The sequence below is a fragment of the Cyprinodon tularosa genome, unplaced genomic scaffold (assembly GCF_016077235.1).
Source record: "Cyprinodon tularosa strain WSP-4 unplaced genomic scaffold, ASM1607723v1 ctg126, whole genome shotgun sequence".
Taxonomy (NCBI): domain Eukaryota; kingdom Metazoa; phylum Chordata; class Actinopteri; order Cyprinodontiformes; family Cyprinodontidae; genus Cyprinodon; species Cyprinodon tularosa.
Genome location: NW_024038070.1, coordinates 871,510 through 886,508, shown reverse-complemented (window position 1 = coordinate 886,508; position 14,999 = coordinate 871,510). Strand labels below are relative to the sequence as shown.

The 14,999-nt window shown below is 37.5% G+C and overlaps 1 protein-coding gene across 1 annotated transcript; it reads left to right on the top strand.

Moving 5' to 3' along the window:
* The first annotated feature begins 323 nt into the window (after nucleotides 1-323).
* On the top strand, nucleotides 324-14,395 carry il12rb2l (interleukin 12 receptor, beta 2a, like). The gene is made up of 15 exons (XM_038276641.1): nucleotides 324-661; nucleotides 810-896; nucleotides 7,213-7,354; nucleotides 7,459-7,607; nucleotides 7,724-7,866; nucleotides 7,946-8,087; nucleotides 8,910-8,974; nucleotides 9,052-9,289; nucleotides 10,001-10,186; nucleotides 10,265-10,369; nucleotides 10,468-10,602; nucleotides 11,702-11,875; nucleotides 11,959-12,025; nucleotides 13,653-13,758; nucleotides 13,910-14,395. The coding sequence occupies exons 2-15, from the start codon at nucleotides 830-832 to the stop codon at nucleotides 14,249-14,251; spliced, it is 2,061 nt and encodes a 686-aa protein (XP_038132569.1). The 5' UTR covers nucleotides 324-661; nucleotides 810-829; the 3' UTR covers nucleotides 14,252-14,395.
* The last annotated feature ends 604 nt before the right edge of the window (nucleotides 14,396-14,999 follow it).

The window sequence follows — 14,999 nt, the reverse complement described above, 5'->3', positions numbered from 1 at the left end:
TCCCTTAATCGTTCAATACTTGCTGCTCTACAGTCAGCTGTCCAGGATGCAAACTGCAAGTAATGGGAGAACTCTCTAAAATAATGCAAATATGAATATGTTTATCTTTGCAGATGTGAATGCAGATGTTTTCTAATTCAGTGAGTAAGCTCAGTGTAAGATCAGTGTAGATTGACCCTAAGGTTGATGTCTATCCGCTTTCGGCCACCCCTCAGAGTACATTGGTTATTGCATGGGCACCCTTATAAGAATTTTATTGCTACGCCTCTGCACATCTGCTGATCAGTAGGAGGTCCTTCTATCGCATGTCGACATGTGACAGGAGGTAACTGTAATCATAGATATCCATAATGACTGTAATCGACAATTTTCCGTTTGAAAAATGAGTCAAAGTCAGCTACGCGGCTCTAAAGTTGAACGTACACTAGTTTAAGTATGATAGGAAAAAAAGACAGTAAACATGACTGGGTCGCGTGCGCTTTTTTTCTAGTAGACACAAACCATGAGGAAACGCTGTTTTACCCTCGCTCCTATGTCATCGGCAATTCCTGAAAGGGGCGGAGTTTTTTTATATCTGCATTAACTTTACTCAGCTTCTGTAAAGCGCGTCTCTCACAGCCACAGAATGCGCTTCATGCGGCTGGTGACAAGTAGCAATGAGGTAAACATTATCTTGTCTTGGTAAAACATACAGTGAATGTAGTTTCCTATTAACAACGCTACAGAATGAGGGGGAAGTGAACGCAACTGGCAACACATCGGAGAATTTGAATGAATTTGCTGAATTATATATTTTTTTGTTTTTATAGAATCCTGAGATCCAAATGTGATGGCCACATCAACGCCTTGGTGGCTCCTGGTGTTCGCCTTACAGCACTGTTGTTTTTCTAACCCAGGTAAGTTTATTAAATATATAAATGACACGTGTGTTTTTCTTCGCTTTGAGCGGATTTCCTCCTTACTCAGAGCATTAAAACTTTTAAACTGTCTGCATGATTAGTATTGTCTAAATTTACTCATTTCCTGTTGTTTCTTAAAAGCTACATTTAGAATATGTTTGCAGTTGTCTGAAATTTTTGACTTTATTTATTTAACAAACCAATAGTTTACAAAGACCAAAAGTTTACAACATGGGTAGAGAAAAAAATAGACAGAACATGGGGCTAAAAACAAGAACAGATTCAATTTAATTCAGTTCTTTTATATAGCGCCAATTCACAACACATGTCATCTCAAGGCACTTTACAGACCATACAGTCAAATTGATTCAAAGTTTTCTATCTAAGGAAAACCAGTTGATTGCATCGACTCATTGACTCAAATGCAATCCTTCACACCAAGGATACTTGTAGTGACAGTGGAGAGGAAAAACTCCCTTTTAACAGGAATAAACCTCCAGCAGAACCAGGCTCAGTGTGAGAGGCCATCTGCTGAGGCTGACTGGGGTTCAAGGAGACAGAAGCAGAGACACAAAAAGCAGCTCTAAAAAGCGGCCCGGTCCAGGAAAAGTCAGTTCCCATGTTAGAGAAGTAAAGAGAGCACATCAGGTCAGTCACAGTCAGAGAAACAGGACTACACTGGAAAACAGGCCGATCTGCAATATCTATAAGCAAAGGTGTTGATGGCAGAAGCACAGCTGATATTTCTCCCCAGGATGGTGTCTCAGCCAAACAGGAACAGACGAGGCAAAGCTACTATGAGAAAAAGCAGAGAGAGCAGAATGTTAGACATTAAACAGATTCTGCAGAGTGGGAGAATAGAGATAGAATGATGAAATAGGGGTCCCTTTGTCCTTCAGCAGTCTAAGCCTATAGCAGCATAACTATAGCGATAGCCCAGGATAACCTGAGCCACTCTAACTATAAGCTTTATCAAAAAAGAAAGTTTTAAGCCTACCCTTAAAAGTAGACAGGGTGTCTGCCTCATGGACTAAAACTGGTAGTTGGTACCATAGGAGAGGAGCCTATTGACTAAAAGATCATAAACAATAAGGCCAATGAATAAATAGAGCAAGACTTAAAACAAAAGAAAAGTAGAAATACGGGCAGTTACTTTTTTTTTGGCAGAAACAGTGAATGGAAAACTCATGATCAGGATTAGGGGTCTGATTTATCAAGTCCTGAAACTATTTCATGTCACTTTTCCAAGCAAAAGTTGAGGTCTATCAAATACAAACTTTGTGTGGAAATGTGCCAGAGCTCAGCTGGCTCACAAAAATAAACCGACATTCATTCAGTGCTTTGCGTTGACCATTTATGGTTAAAGGTAGGTGTGTAGAGGGCTGAAAATGAGGCGTTGTCCCGTGTGTGCAATTGGGGGCACAGGTGCTACATTTGCTTGTTTTGTGTATGCATGGTTTTAATCAATCTAAAACATCTTTCGGTACACCATTTGTGGCTTTTGGATGTCAGCTTAAAAAATCTCAAAACCCATATATTTGTTTTTTTGCTACCTTATTGAAGAGTTACCACAGCTAGTCAGTTTATCTTTTTCACTGACTTGATACATTTTTGTTTATTTTTTATTTTTTAAATACCGGATGCCTTTCTGATGCAACCAAGATTGTAACTCGAGTCCCTTGCATTAAATGGGAACACCGTTTTTTTTTTTTTTTTACATTGGGCCCTTGATTTTACGTTATTACATCATGTTCTACTCACCCATATTAGTTTTGTGTCACGTGGAGCTGTTCTGAAGATATTCTGTTTTGTTATATCCAAGTAACGTCTTCCTATGAGCAACGAGTTGAAGGCACAAACTAAACTGTTAATTTATTCTTTATGGTACGCCAGCATTTCATAACATGTAGGCGAATCACTGTCCCCCAGACATCCACGGTTATATTTTTTATATTTATATATTTTAAAAACAAAGCAGGGCGTGTATGACATCATATATTTGGCTCCTACTTCCTGTTCCAAGCTCCTATACCCTCACTGGGTCAACTATAAGAAAACTATCCAGTAAGGCAGGCCGTTTTGACATTTATAAAAAATGCTGTCCTATCTTTTGTTCCACTTGTTGGTTTCTAAAATAAGATTCTTCCTGGTCAAACCTACATTAGGGAAGTGGTGGCCTAGTGGTTAGGGCATAGAGCTTGGAATCCTGAGGTTGGGAGTTCAAACCTACTCCCATAGATTGCCACTCTGGGTCTCAGAGCAAGACCCTTAACCCCTGATTGCTTCCTAGGCGCCCCAAGATGGCAGCCCACTGCTCCCCAAGGGGATGTGTTAAATGCAGAGGTAAATTTCACCAATGTGAGATAAATAAAGTTCAATTATTACTATTTTCCATTCCTACTAGTCAGAACTGTACATAAAAATATCCTAAATTTCATTTTTTCCTGCAAAAATTTTACTTCTAACTTTCGGATAGCTAGAAATCTTTACAAATTTTAGGTGGCCCTTGTGACCTTTATTAGCTTAGCTGAATGTATATTTCAGATGTCTCAAATGCATTTCTTCCTAGTAAAAATGCACGTTTTAAATATCTACAATAAAAATGTTCCTATCTAAAATTAACATTTCAGATATCATAAATGTAATTCTTACTACTAAAAATGTCGTCACGTTTCCCATTCACTTGTATTGGGCATTTACTTCTAGATATCTACAATAACGTTCTTCATTAGAATTTCAGATATCTAAATTATAATTTCAAATCCTGCCCTGCTATAATCCAGGGTAGGAAAATAAACTCAAGACTGCTTTGCTAACTCAGCCTCACTCAGCAGACCTAAACAAAATGGGGCTACAGCCTTCCAGAAAAGAACTACAACAAGACAAAGTTTACAGATATGTAGTGAACGACTGAAGGTCTCCATTATACAACCAAAAAACATGAAGGTGCTTATATCTGCTAGTATCACACAGAGTACATGTCACTAAATACTGTTTGTTAAACTCTGTGAGGTGATGTTGGTGGGAACGTTGGATCGAGCTAACCCTAACTTTTGATTGAGAGAAATCCACTTTCATCCTTCTTCCTTACTGCCTGCACTATTCTTACAACACTTATGGTGACCCCATTGATTTTTACATTTTTCCATCCCATTGTTATTTTTCAAATGTATTTATTCTTTCGGAAACCTTGGGCCAGTGTCCATGTAATGTTTTTGGTGACGATGTAGTAAAGTACCATCCCAGCCTGCCCGTTTGCTGTGACTCAGAGGAGTTTATCATGCTGCCTGGGTGAAGGGGTGAGGTGGGGAGCAGTGTGGGCTGCTTATCATGGGTGTGGCGGAGAACTCAAATGAATACCCATAATTAATCAAGGCAATTATGAAGGGAAATAATAAGAGTGAGGAGTAATCCCAAGGTATAAATAAAGTCAGTCTAAGTTCAACAACCTTATTTTCTCTATTCAACTCTGAATTGTTTTTTTATTTTAAAGTAGAAGTGGTCTTGTAAGATGAACACAGTCATTCACACTGAAGCAGCCTTCTTCCTGTTAACTGTAGCTACTCTTTCTTCTGGTAATGTCTCATGTGCAGGTATTGAAGTGATTACTGCAAAAGCTGCGTCGGCTTATGAGAAATGGGTGAAGGTAACAGGCATGTGTTGAATGTAAGAAAAAAAAACGTGTGTTTGAGAGACAGGCGGATGAGCGTGTGATTGACTCACACATCCTTTGTATTTCTTGTGGTATCAAACAGCACACCTATCTTTTGTTGACTTTTCTTTTGATCTGTAGGGAACAAGTTTTTTTTTTTTCTTGCTTTTATTTCGAACAATCTTACCTACAAGATCAAATTTTCACACAACAGTAAAGAAGGCTAGGGGTCTCTTTCTTTTTCCTCTCTGTAGTGAAAATGAGAAGTTGTTAGATTTGGATTTTACGTTATTTTTTTCTGACTCAATCACACTCCAGGAGCTTCACAAAGTGGTCCTTATACGGGTGAATTGTTACTAACATAGGTAGTTATTTACATTGTTTTTTTATGCTTTTTTGGGGGGCGGGCTTTATCTACCCAGTAATGCTTAATACTCCATGTCTGGGTTATATGGTTCAACAAATTTGAACTAAAGGTTGTTTTCTGTATTCTTATCTGTCCACTTTTATGTAATCTATCCACTAAATTCTAAATACAGACAGAATGTTACTCAAAGCTCTATTTTCTAAAGAATAAATGGGCCCAAATAGGGATCAAAAACAAAACAAATGGTAATATGATGAGATACATTGACATTAGAAATTAAAATGTAATTTTTGAACTATAAAGAGGTTTAAAGCATTTTATGGGCTTGCATTTCTATTATTCTCAACATGACTTTGCTAAAGAAAAATATGAATTATATCATGGTTTTATGTTTGTAGGTTTGGAAATAGTTTTTTTTTTCATTTTTAATGTGACTTCTTCAGAGTCACGTTAAAAGGAGTTACTAAGTCAGCCTTTTAACACCCGAAGAACATTTCCATTAGTAAAGGATAAATGTCCAAACAGGATCTAAAAAATCGAAGTCATGCATTTATCTTTAGTAGAATTGATTACTGCAACAGTGCCTTCATAGGTTTAAAAATAAAAACAAGACAGGTGCAGTTGATCGAATTACGCTGCTGCCCGTGTTCTGACTAGAACTAAGAAAGTAGAGCACATCAGCTTGGTTCTGAAGTCCTTCCACTGGTTCCCTGTAGCTCAGACAATAGACTTTAAAATCCTTTTATTAGTCTATAAATCACTGAATGGATCAGCATCTCAATACCTATCAGATTTATTGTCAGTGTATCAACGTCACAGACCACTCAGGTCTTCCAGTTCAAGCCTACTTTGTACACCCAGAACTAGAACCAAACATGGAGAAGCAGCATTTAGTTCCTATGCTCCACTAATCTGGAACAAAAGACTGGAAAAGCGCTGAAAGCCTGAGTTCTTTAAAGTCAAAGGTTAAAACCCATTTGTTTAGAGCTGCCTTTGACTGTTGAAGATAAACTTATAATAACTGGATTATTATTGGTTTAAGTTTAAGTATTTGCTTTACTACCTTTTTTTTGTCATGCTTTTTTTTATCTTTACTTGCTTTTATTCTGCGTTTATTTTTGTTCAATGTTATTTTTCATTCATTTAAAGACTTTGAAGTGTCTTTGTGCTGAGTTGCGCTTTACAAATAAACTTGCCTTGCCTTTTGGTCATGGAATGGAAGCCGAATGGGATAGAATTTGGAAAATTAGCTTGATCCAGTTGTACCATGCTGGAGTTAAAAATCAACTTTACGATCACAGTTAGTCCAGGTTTTATTTTAGTTCTAGAGCTAAAACTGCTTTAGAGCTTTGGTCTCAAGCCCCGGTCCTCAAAAGCTAGTATCCCTCAGTCTTTAAGTGTGTTTCCAAACAAATGAATCAAACATTTAGGTGATAAGTAGGAGTCTTTAAACTATTTGCAAAGTGAAGAGGTAATTCATAGAGATGCACCGATCCAGTGTTTTCCAAGCCGATATCAATACCTGGGCTGAGCGTCTCGGCCGTGATATGATCCGATTCCACTGTTGAATGAATGAACAGTATATCTGGCCATTTGAGTGAAGGCTTTGGCCTTGACATAAACTTTGTTTGAACAAGGTAATAACTTAACAGACATATATGTACTTTATATGTTTTATTAACAAATGAGCAACAAAAAGATATATTTTCATATAAATGGTCTGAATTGGATTCCCAATAGTAAATATAAAAAAATCTATATAATTGATCCAGCTAATTAGTTAATATTGTGCTGATATCCAATCAAGGTATCGGATCAGTGCATCTCTAGTAATTCAGTGAGACTGGGAATGTGCGTAAATGTGGGACACTGGCCCACAGGAATGATAAAGATGAAGCAATCAATTGTTTCACATTTTACATTTGCTTATTTGATGCGGAATGATAATTACAATATGGTACCATGGAACAGAGCATGCACAGATTATATCAGTTTAATACCTTCCTTGCTGTTCATAGAACAGTCTGTGCTACAACATATGTGGTCAAAACCAGTTTATGAGGCAGACATCACAGGACTAAACTTTAATGGGCACAAAGTATATAGAGGAAATGTCCTCTAAAAGAGCAACCATGGAAGGAAAACATTGTCTGCATACATTTACAACTGTGATAACGGAATTTTTTTTTTCCTGTCATGTTTTTTTAACTTAAAAAATGTATGCATGCCCATGTGTATGGCAGAGAAAATCCATCCCTGTTGAGGATTTTTTTCCTTTCTCTATGAAACCCCAGGTCCTCCTCCACCTCCATCTAATCTCCAGTGCCATAGACCATGTAGTGGGAGTCACTGCCTAGATATAAAATGCATTTGGAATCCAAAGCCAAACCTTGATACCTCCACGACCTACAGCCTTCACTGGAAGAAAAATGCAGAGTAAGCACAACTTGGAAACATCATTATCCCCCACAAAAACTAAGCATTATTAGGCCCTGTGTTTTTGCCATGCCCTGTCATGCCCTCTCTTGTTTTGTTTCCAGGGATGAGAAGGTGAACAGGAGTAGTTCAGATGGTCTGATCCGTCGTGCACAGTTTGAGAGCCATGCAGAACTCCTTGTTTGGGTCCAGGCAAAGAACCAGTTTGGTTCTGTTGAATCTGAGCCAGTTGTTATCCACACACAAAACATCAGTAAGCAGTAAAATCTCTTAATATCAGTTAAAATGGTCTCTGATTCTATTAGGAAATATTGAGCCTACTAAATCTGTCTTATCTGTGTCCGTCTTGCTCTTCCCTCATGTCACTAGTCAAGCCCTCTCCTCCTCAATTTCAATTCGGCTCTCGAGATCCATTAGAGATCTTCTGGAACAACAGCTGTGAGAAACTGCAGCAAAGTGTTGAAGACTGTAAAGTTGCATATAATACAGAGGAAGACAGAAACCACATTCAGGTCTCTTTTGCTAATAATTGTGCACCTTCTTCCTTTCTTTAATGAGTTAATAATGAAACTGTTTGCTCATTTTTCTCAGTATGAGGAGGAATTAACTAGCAGCTTTGCACACTTGGATCCCCAGCCCAACACCGTCTATGAATTTCAGGTTCGTTGTAAATGTGACTCAAGCCTCTTCAGTGACTGGAGTGAAACCTTCTCAATAAAAAGTGCAGAGTCTGGTGAGTATTTATTTATTTATAGGTATTTGATTAGAAATGTAAATGTGCTTTATTGTCTTGTGCATGCCTGCTTGGATCAGAAGAATTTTCTTCTTGACGATGAAACTTAAACAGTTGTGAGGACCAATGAACTGTTATCATTAGATAATTGTTTTTGGGTTGGGCAGCAGAGTTATTTGTTTGAGAAGCAACGTTGGAAAAGTTCCCAGAACTTCTCTGCTTATTACATGTTCTCAACAGTCTGTTAATGCCTAATGTGGTCACCAGGGTTTCCATTAGTGTATGTGAGGTTGAGGTGAGGACAAACAGACATGCGTCCATTTTTTTTTTCCCTCATCCTTTATATTGTGGAACTAGTCTTTTATAAACCCTGCTCTGTGAAGTTGTGTTGTAAATTTTAAGTGTTGTGTTTGTTCAGTTAAAGTTAAGATGTGGGATTGCACAAACTCATCAAATTCCTCTTTTCATTGAGATACATCCAGAGGTTAAGAGGTTTTCGAGTTCTCTTTTTTTTTTTTTTTTTTTTGGTTGCATTGAATCAATGAGTGATGCAATCAACTGGTTTTCATTAGAGAGAGAAATTCTGAAGAATATGATTGTTTTACCTGTATACATAAATAGAAAAACACTTTTCTAATTGCAGCTTTTCTCTGTGAGTCTCCCAAGGTTCAACTGCATATTAATCTGTCAGGAAAAAACAACATTCATTCCACAATATTTTTTAAATGTTTTTACGTGATCTGGAAAGTTTTTTTTTCCTGAAAAATGTCTTTAGGTTATGCTGGGTTTTTAACCTTCCTGCCATCTTCATTCACTTTCCAGCCCCAGTTGGAGAAGTGGATGCATGGTGGGACTGTGGGCCGTCAAGCTGTTTTCTAAATTGGAAGGTAAGCTGATGATGAACTTAAAAGACCACTCTATAAATTTTTACTCAGCACCATCTCCTTGTCTCTGGCTTGTCCAGAATCTCTCTAATTCTCAGGCACGAGGGTACATCCTAAGTTATGAAGTCACAGTTCTCTACAATAACGGCACCATACAACTGATGAATGTGTCCACTGACGACCCAAGCAGTCTCTACATTTTTGATGGGATGAAGTGGCGCCTCACTTCACCTCTGAAGGATGTGTCATCTGTTAATATATCAGCCTACAATGCTCTCGGTGCTACAAAAGCATCTCCGTTACCTATGCTAACACCAGGTATATGTTCGTTAGACGTCATTGTCGTTTTTGGGCAAGAAATAATTAATTTTAGCAGGGGATCTCTGAGGCAGCTCTGTGAATTAAAGTTAAAAAAGTGAAAAAACAAACCACTGGACTTTGTTTTACTATTTTTAAGAGATTTCACTTCCCATCCAGGAAGCGTTTGAGTTCCAGGCTTATAGAGTAGCCCAAACAAAAGCCTTGTCATGGCTTAGAAAACATGCTAATTGAACCGAAAAAAAACAGGTCCATCCCCCTTAGTGGGGAGTTGAGGTCGTTGTTGGCCTACAAAACCTGATACTGACCACACCTCTGAAAAGGGAGTTGTTCTCACAGTTCTAGCCTGGAACTCAATGCTAATCTAGAAATGAATAATTGAGAAAGCTTTCTGGGTGGGAAGCAAAACATCTTCAACATGGAAAACAACGTCCAGTGTTTTTTTTTTTTGTTGTTTACTTTTTTTTTTACTTTGTTGGAATGACTATGACCTGAATGACTGAGAATATTCACCAGCATCTGTGAATTAAAGCGTGAAAATACCTGTAGTCATCATATGGCTATAAAATCCCTAAATAAGTTCAGTTCTCTAGCTTTGCTTGGCTGAATTTCTCCCTTTATTTTCTGACTGTTTATGCTACATAGAGGTTTGTCTTTATCAATCAGTTATTTTTTTAGGTCTAACAATAATATATTTTTTCTTCTGTTAAGATAAACAAGCAGACTTTCCAAACATTGACCTTGAAATGAACAGTGAGAACCTCACTGTGTCCTGGAACCCGCCCCCTAATTTCTCTGACCAGGTCAAACAGTATGTGGTGCAATATAAAGACTGTGGGTTGGGGGAATTTGACTGGATCAAAGTGAACAACCATCAGACAACAGGCTTTTTTAAAGGTTTGTCTCTTTTGTCTGTTTTGGTGAACTGTTGCAACTGTTGTTTGGTTCTTTAACAAAGTGAGTCTCTTTCTATAGGTGCATTTAAAAACTACACACCCTACCAAGTGTCGCTGTTTGTCGTGTCCAACTTGAATGAAGTCAGACATCTTGCTACTGCTAGAGGATATTCTTCTCAGAGAGGTTGGCATATTGATTTATCCTCGAGAAGCTCCTTGTTGGTCTATCTTTCTTATGTTAAAGAAGTGATGAACTCAATATCTGTCTCTTTCTCCCATCAGTTCCCTCGGTTGCACCTGTATTCGATCGCTCTGAAATCACTGGCACTGAGATGACTCTGTTCTGGAAGCCTGTTCCCAGCTGCAACCAGAGTGCGATGATCCTGTACTACCAAATTGGAGTGAGCACACAAAGAGGTAGAAAATAGTTCATTTAACTACAATGGATTTTATAAAAATGAAGGAAGAACAAGGTTAGGAAAAACAGAATTTGCCGCTGTATATAATAAACCGATACGCATAGTGGATTAATACCACAGCATTGTGTGTGGCGGTGGAAATGGTTACCTTAATTTTCCGGCCATTTGGACTTAATAACGCAGGAGTTGAGTTATTTTAAACAAGAACATTTTAAAGAAAGTAAATGTATGTCACTGAAATATACTTTAAAGTAGGCTACGTGAAAAAACATTAAGAAATATATTGAGAAATGTGAATGTATGTGATAATATGATGTGCTGATCATTATTAGAGAATTGTTTATCATCTCACATAGGAGGTAGGGTTAGAGTTAATAACTAGAGAAACAATATTTTTATTTCTGGTTTTACTCGCAGAAGTATTGCCAATTCTTCCATATCTGGGAGATTGAAGGGCTGGTTATACTCCCGTGTTTCACAGTGAGCTTGTCGCAGGTATGAAGCAGATATTTTTGATTTATGCCCAATATTGAAGCGTGGTCTGCTCTATGTTATTCCACTCCACAACGCCAGAGGGACAATCATGAACTAGCTGTGGGTCTAAATACGGCTGAAGCGGTGAGGAAGTGGGGGCAGGTTTGTGCGACAACGGAGGGACATGAGGGTGAAAAAGAGCGGGGATCCAGGTGGAAAAAGGGTCCCAGCGTTCTTGCGCACCTCACTCTTCTACCTGGTCCACAATGGTGGTCATACAAACAAAACAGGCCGGTAAGGTACTAAACAGGAAATGCGCATAGAGTAGAGAGGATGTAGATTTGACCAATCAGATGCCTCCTGTCTGCGGTCACTTACAAATTTGGAGAGGTGCAGTGGAGTGTTTGTGGCAGGGTGGCAGCAAATTTGCATTCACTGCGACACACACAGAGACAACCTGGTTTCTAAGTATAAACCAGCCTTTAGGCTATTGATTTCATATGTATGTTAGAATTAAATGATAACTGATTTTTCTTTTTTTGTAGTACTCTTCTACTTGTTGCACATTTTCTTTAAATCAACAAATAAACCTCTGTCTCTGATAATTATCCTATTTTTCCTAGTGTACAACGTGAGTGTAACCCCAGATCATGAAGGCATGACTTACAAGCTGTCGGATCTTAGCCCAGGTGAAGAGTACCAGGTTTGGATAAGAGCTGTGAGCAAGGCTGGGCCCAGTCCCAAGGTCACCAGAACATTCAGGATTAATCCTCATGAAGGATATAGAATGATGTCAGGTATGATATGCATATAAATATCTTTAACTGTTACTATCACTGAGAATATATTTGTGAATTTAACTTTTCATTTTGCTTCTCAGTATATTTGGTTACCTTTCTGGTGGTCTTGTTGGCGGTTATCATATGCCTCTGTGGTTACTTACTAAGGTGAGAAAATGACTGCTACCTTCTTTGAAGACATTTTTTTGAGCGGCCCAATTATGTTTGTTTGTTTATTGTTCCTTTGCTGTGCAGAACGTTTCATATCCCTTCAATGTTTTTACATTATGTCTGCTGATAAAAGTAAATAGATTTATTTTTTTTTTTAAGTATCCTAACCATAAGCAGTGCAAGGATTGAATGATGTGAAATGAGAGGTGTTTGTTTTTGTTTGGGTAAACTGCAATTGCAATATAAAAATGGGTAAACATTTCTTTAAATAAGTGAATTTACCCTTAATTTGAGTAGGTACATAGGATCTGTTAATGGAATTAATATTTTTTACCCTTAGGATAAGATCATTAGATATTATGCGGTTGAAATTTTTTCTTAATTTAAATGGAAATTGTCTTATTCCACGAGTAATATGTGTCATTTACCTTTTCAACTCTAAAAAGCACTTATTCTAAGGAAATGTACTTGGATTTCCATTTTTTTGCAGTGTATTATTACAGCTTCCTTTTCTTGTTAAAAAATCAAATAAACACAGCATGGTGCTCCCAGACAGCATGTCTTAAAGCATAAAGCTCCACCATTGGCCTCTTGGCTGCTCCCTCGCTCAGTCAGTTTAAGTGGGTGGCTGTGATTCCGGATTTTTCCTGTTGTTCTTTTCGAAGTTACAGATTGAGCAGAGCTCTGAGATGTTAAAAGCTTAGGATAAGGTTTTTCTAACTTCCACCTTCTTCCAACTTCTTGACCACTGTATCCCAAACCTGTGTGCTGGATTCCTTGACCTTCTATGATCACGTTTGCTTATTTTCCCTAGGATTCGCATGAAGCCTTACAAATCAGTTGGATATGTATTTTAGAGCTGAAACAATCAGATTTTTTGGGATTAATGGATTATTGAAATAATTGTCAACTAATTTTGTAATCGATTGATCATTAACTTGAGTATAGAGACTCAAAATACACTGGTGCCACTGGGCCCTCTGACCACCATCAGTAGACAATTCAGGCGAAGTGTCTTGCCCAAGGACATGACACTGAAAGCTGGAGCTTGAACCGTCAATCCTTCAATTTCATGGCAAACTCCTATACCCCACGCCACTGTCGCCCTATTTATTTAATTAAATGGCTGATGTGTGGATCTTACTTGGCTGAGGTGAAGCCTCCATCATTATATTGCTGAGAAGTTTGGTAGCCATGTATTTTACCTTTCTTCTTCCTCTTCATTATATTTATTAGTTTTTATTGCTCCATCACATCAAAACCCTATGAAATACAGACAGGTTTGTTTGTTTGTGAAAAGTTTCACAATGTATGAAGGCATTTGTGCTCATTATGGTTGAAGATAAATTAATCTACAGTTTTATCCTAGAACCATTTTGGCAGTAAAAGCACGTAAAACTTACTTTAAATAAGCCTAGGGTGTATAATTATTTTGTCGTTCATTTTTATGTAAAGATAATTTTATTTAGGTTAGTAATTATCCTGTCTGTATTGTGTGAATGTGACGGGCTATGAAAAGACAGGACTTCCCTTTTTCTTGTATCTTGCAATAAGTGACCATGAGGGTGCCTGAAGTGATTTATTGTTTCTTTCTCTTTTTATTTTTGTTTGTTTTTCCAACCAGTTTCTTCCGAGGAGTCAACAAAATGTGGCCTCTCCTACCTCAGTGCCTTAATGAGAAAGTGCCAGATCCCAGCAATAGCAAGATCTTCAGACAGATGAGGCTTAAGGTGAGCAGAAAATCTAATACCAAATTAATCAATTTAAATAGCTTATTAGAGATGCTTTTTACTACTTATGTCCCATGAATCACTTTTATTTTGTTTTTTTACCTACATATACAAAAAGATCATAATTTTCTCTTTTCTTCTGTTTTTGTAGGTTAACGAGCCCTTGACTTGGATTTGCGTTCCTCTTCATGAACCTAGTCCGAAAATCTCTGTCTTGGAAGTTGTTGCAATAAAATCGAAGGTATTTGAGCCAGACGGGATAAGAAAAGAGAATGGTTTCTCTCAGATGGACTGCCAGGATGATCAGAAACAGGATCTTGGCACAGAGAACACAGACAGTACAGACAGCGGATTCGAGAGGAAGGAGTACAGTAAAATGGTTGACTCGGATGAAGAGAAGAATGATGGTTGGAGCTCATCAGAAGAAGAACAGTCTACCTCAGGTTATGAAAAGCACTTCATGCCCTCCGCTTTAGAAATAATGGTGGAGTAACTATGTCTGGACCACAGACATTCATTTTCAGTGTTTTTTTTTTTTTATTGACAGTATTTTCATATTATGAAATATAGTCAAAGGGACTAAGCACAAAATGCTTCAGTTTTATATCGTATTTTGTGACCTTCAACATTTTAAGATTTCTTGTAATCCTGTTTTTTTTTTTTATATATACATATAAATCTAATTACACTTTGTTTAAAAAAAATAAATCTCTTCTGATTTTTATACTTTATTCTATTTTAGTGTCCTCTTTTTTGTCATTCAATATGATTAGTACGATTTTGAATTAGAGCAGAATAGGAACATGTTTTGAACCTTAATTTTATCAACATTAAGAGACTTATTAAGAGATTTAATTCATGTCAGTCTGGCTGATGAAATGAACAAACATCTCTAATATTCTGAGACAACAAAGTTAAGCTGCTTTGTTTGATATGCAAGTTAATCCAACTTTTAAACATGAGGGAAAGAAGAGTGAGGGATCCTGAAGGATCAAAAATCCACTAATATCATGATGTTGCTCCTCAGATACACAGGGATTAAGCCCACATGCTACACAGCCATTGATTTCAGATAGTACAGACCTGTGACCTACAATAAAACCTCACTCAATGGGAATGTATATCAGCAAGGTGCTGTTTTAAAACCTGATTAAAACACAAAAAAAATTGTTTTTAATTTTACTGCAGCCATTTTTCTGCACTAAAGTGATTAAAAATAAAACTCAGTGGTTTATTGTTTC

What these genes read in the sequence shown, in the direction of transcription:
- il12rb2l (XM_038276641.1), top strand. Translation starts at nt 830, where the DNA reads ATGGCCACATCAACGCCTTGGTGGCTCCTGGTGTTCGCCTTACAGCAC. An exon ending in GCTGTTTTCTAAATTGGAAG is followed by an intron (nt 8,975 to 9,051) that starts GTAAGCTGATGA and finishes TGGCTTGTCCAG; the next exon opens with AATCTCTCTAATTCTCAGGC. An exon ending in AGGATATTCTTCTCAGAGAG is followed by an intron (nt 10,370 to 10,467) that starts GTTGGCATATTG and finishes TTCTCCCATCAG; the next exon opens with TTCCCTCGGTTGCACCTGTA.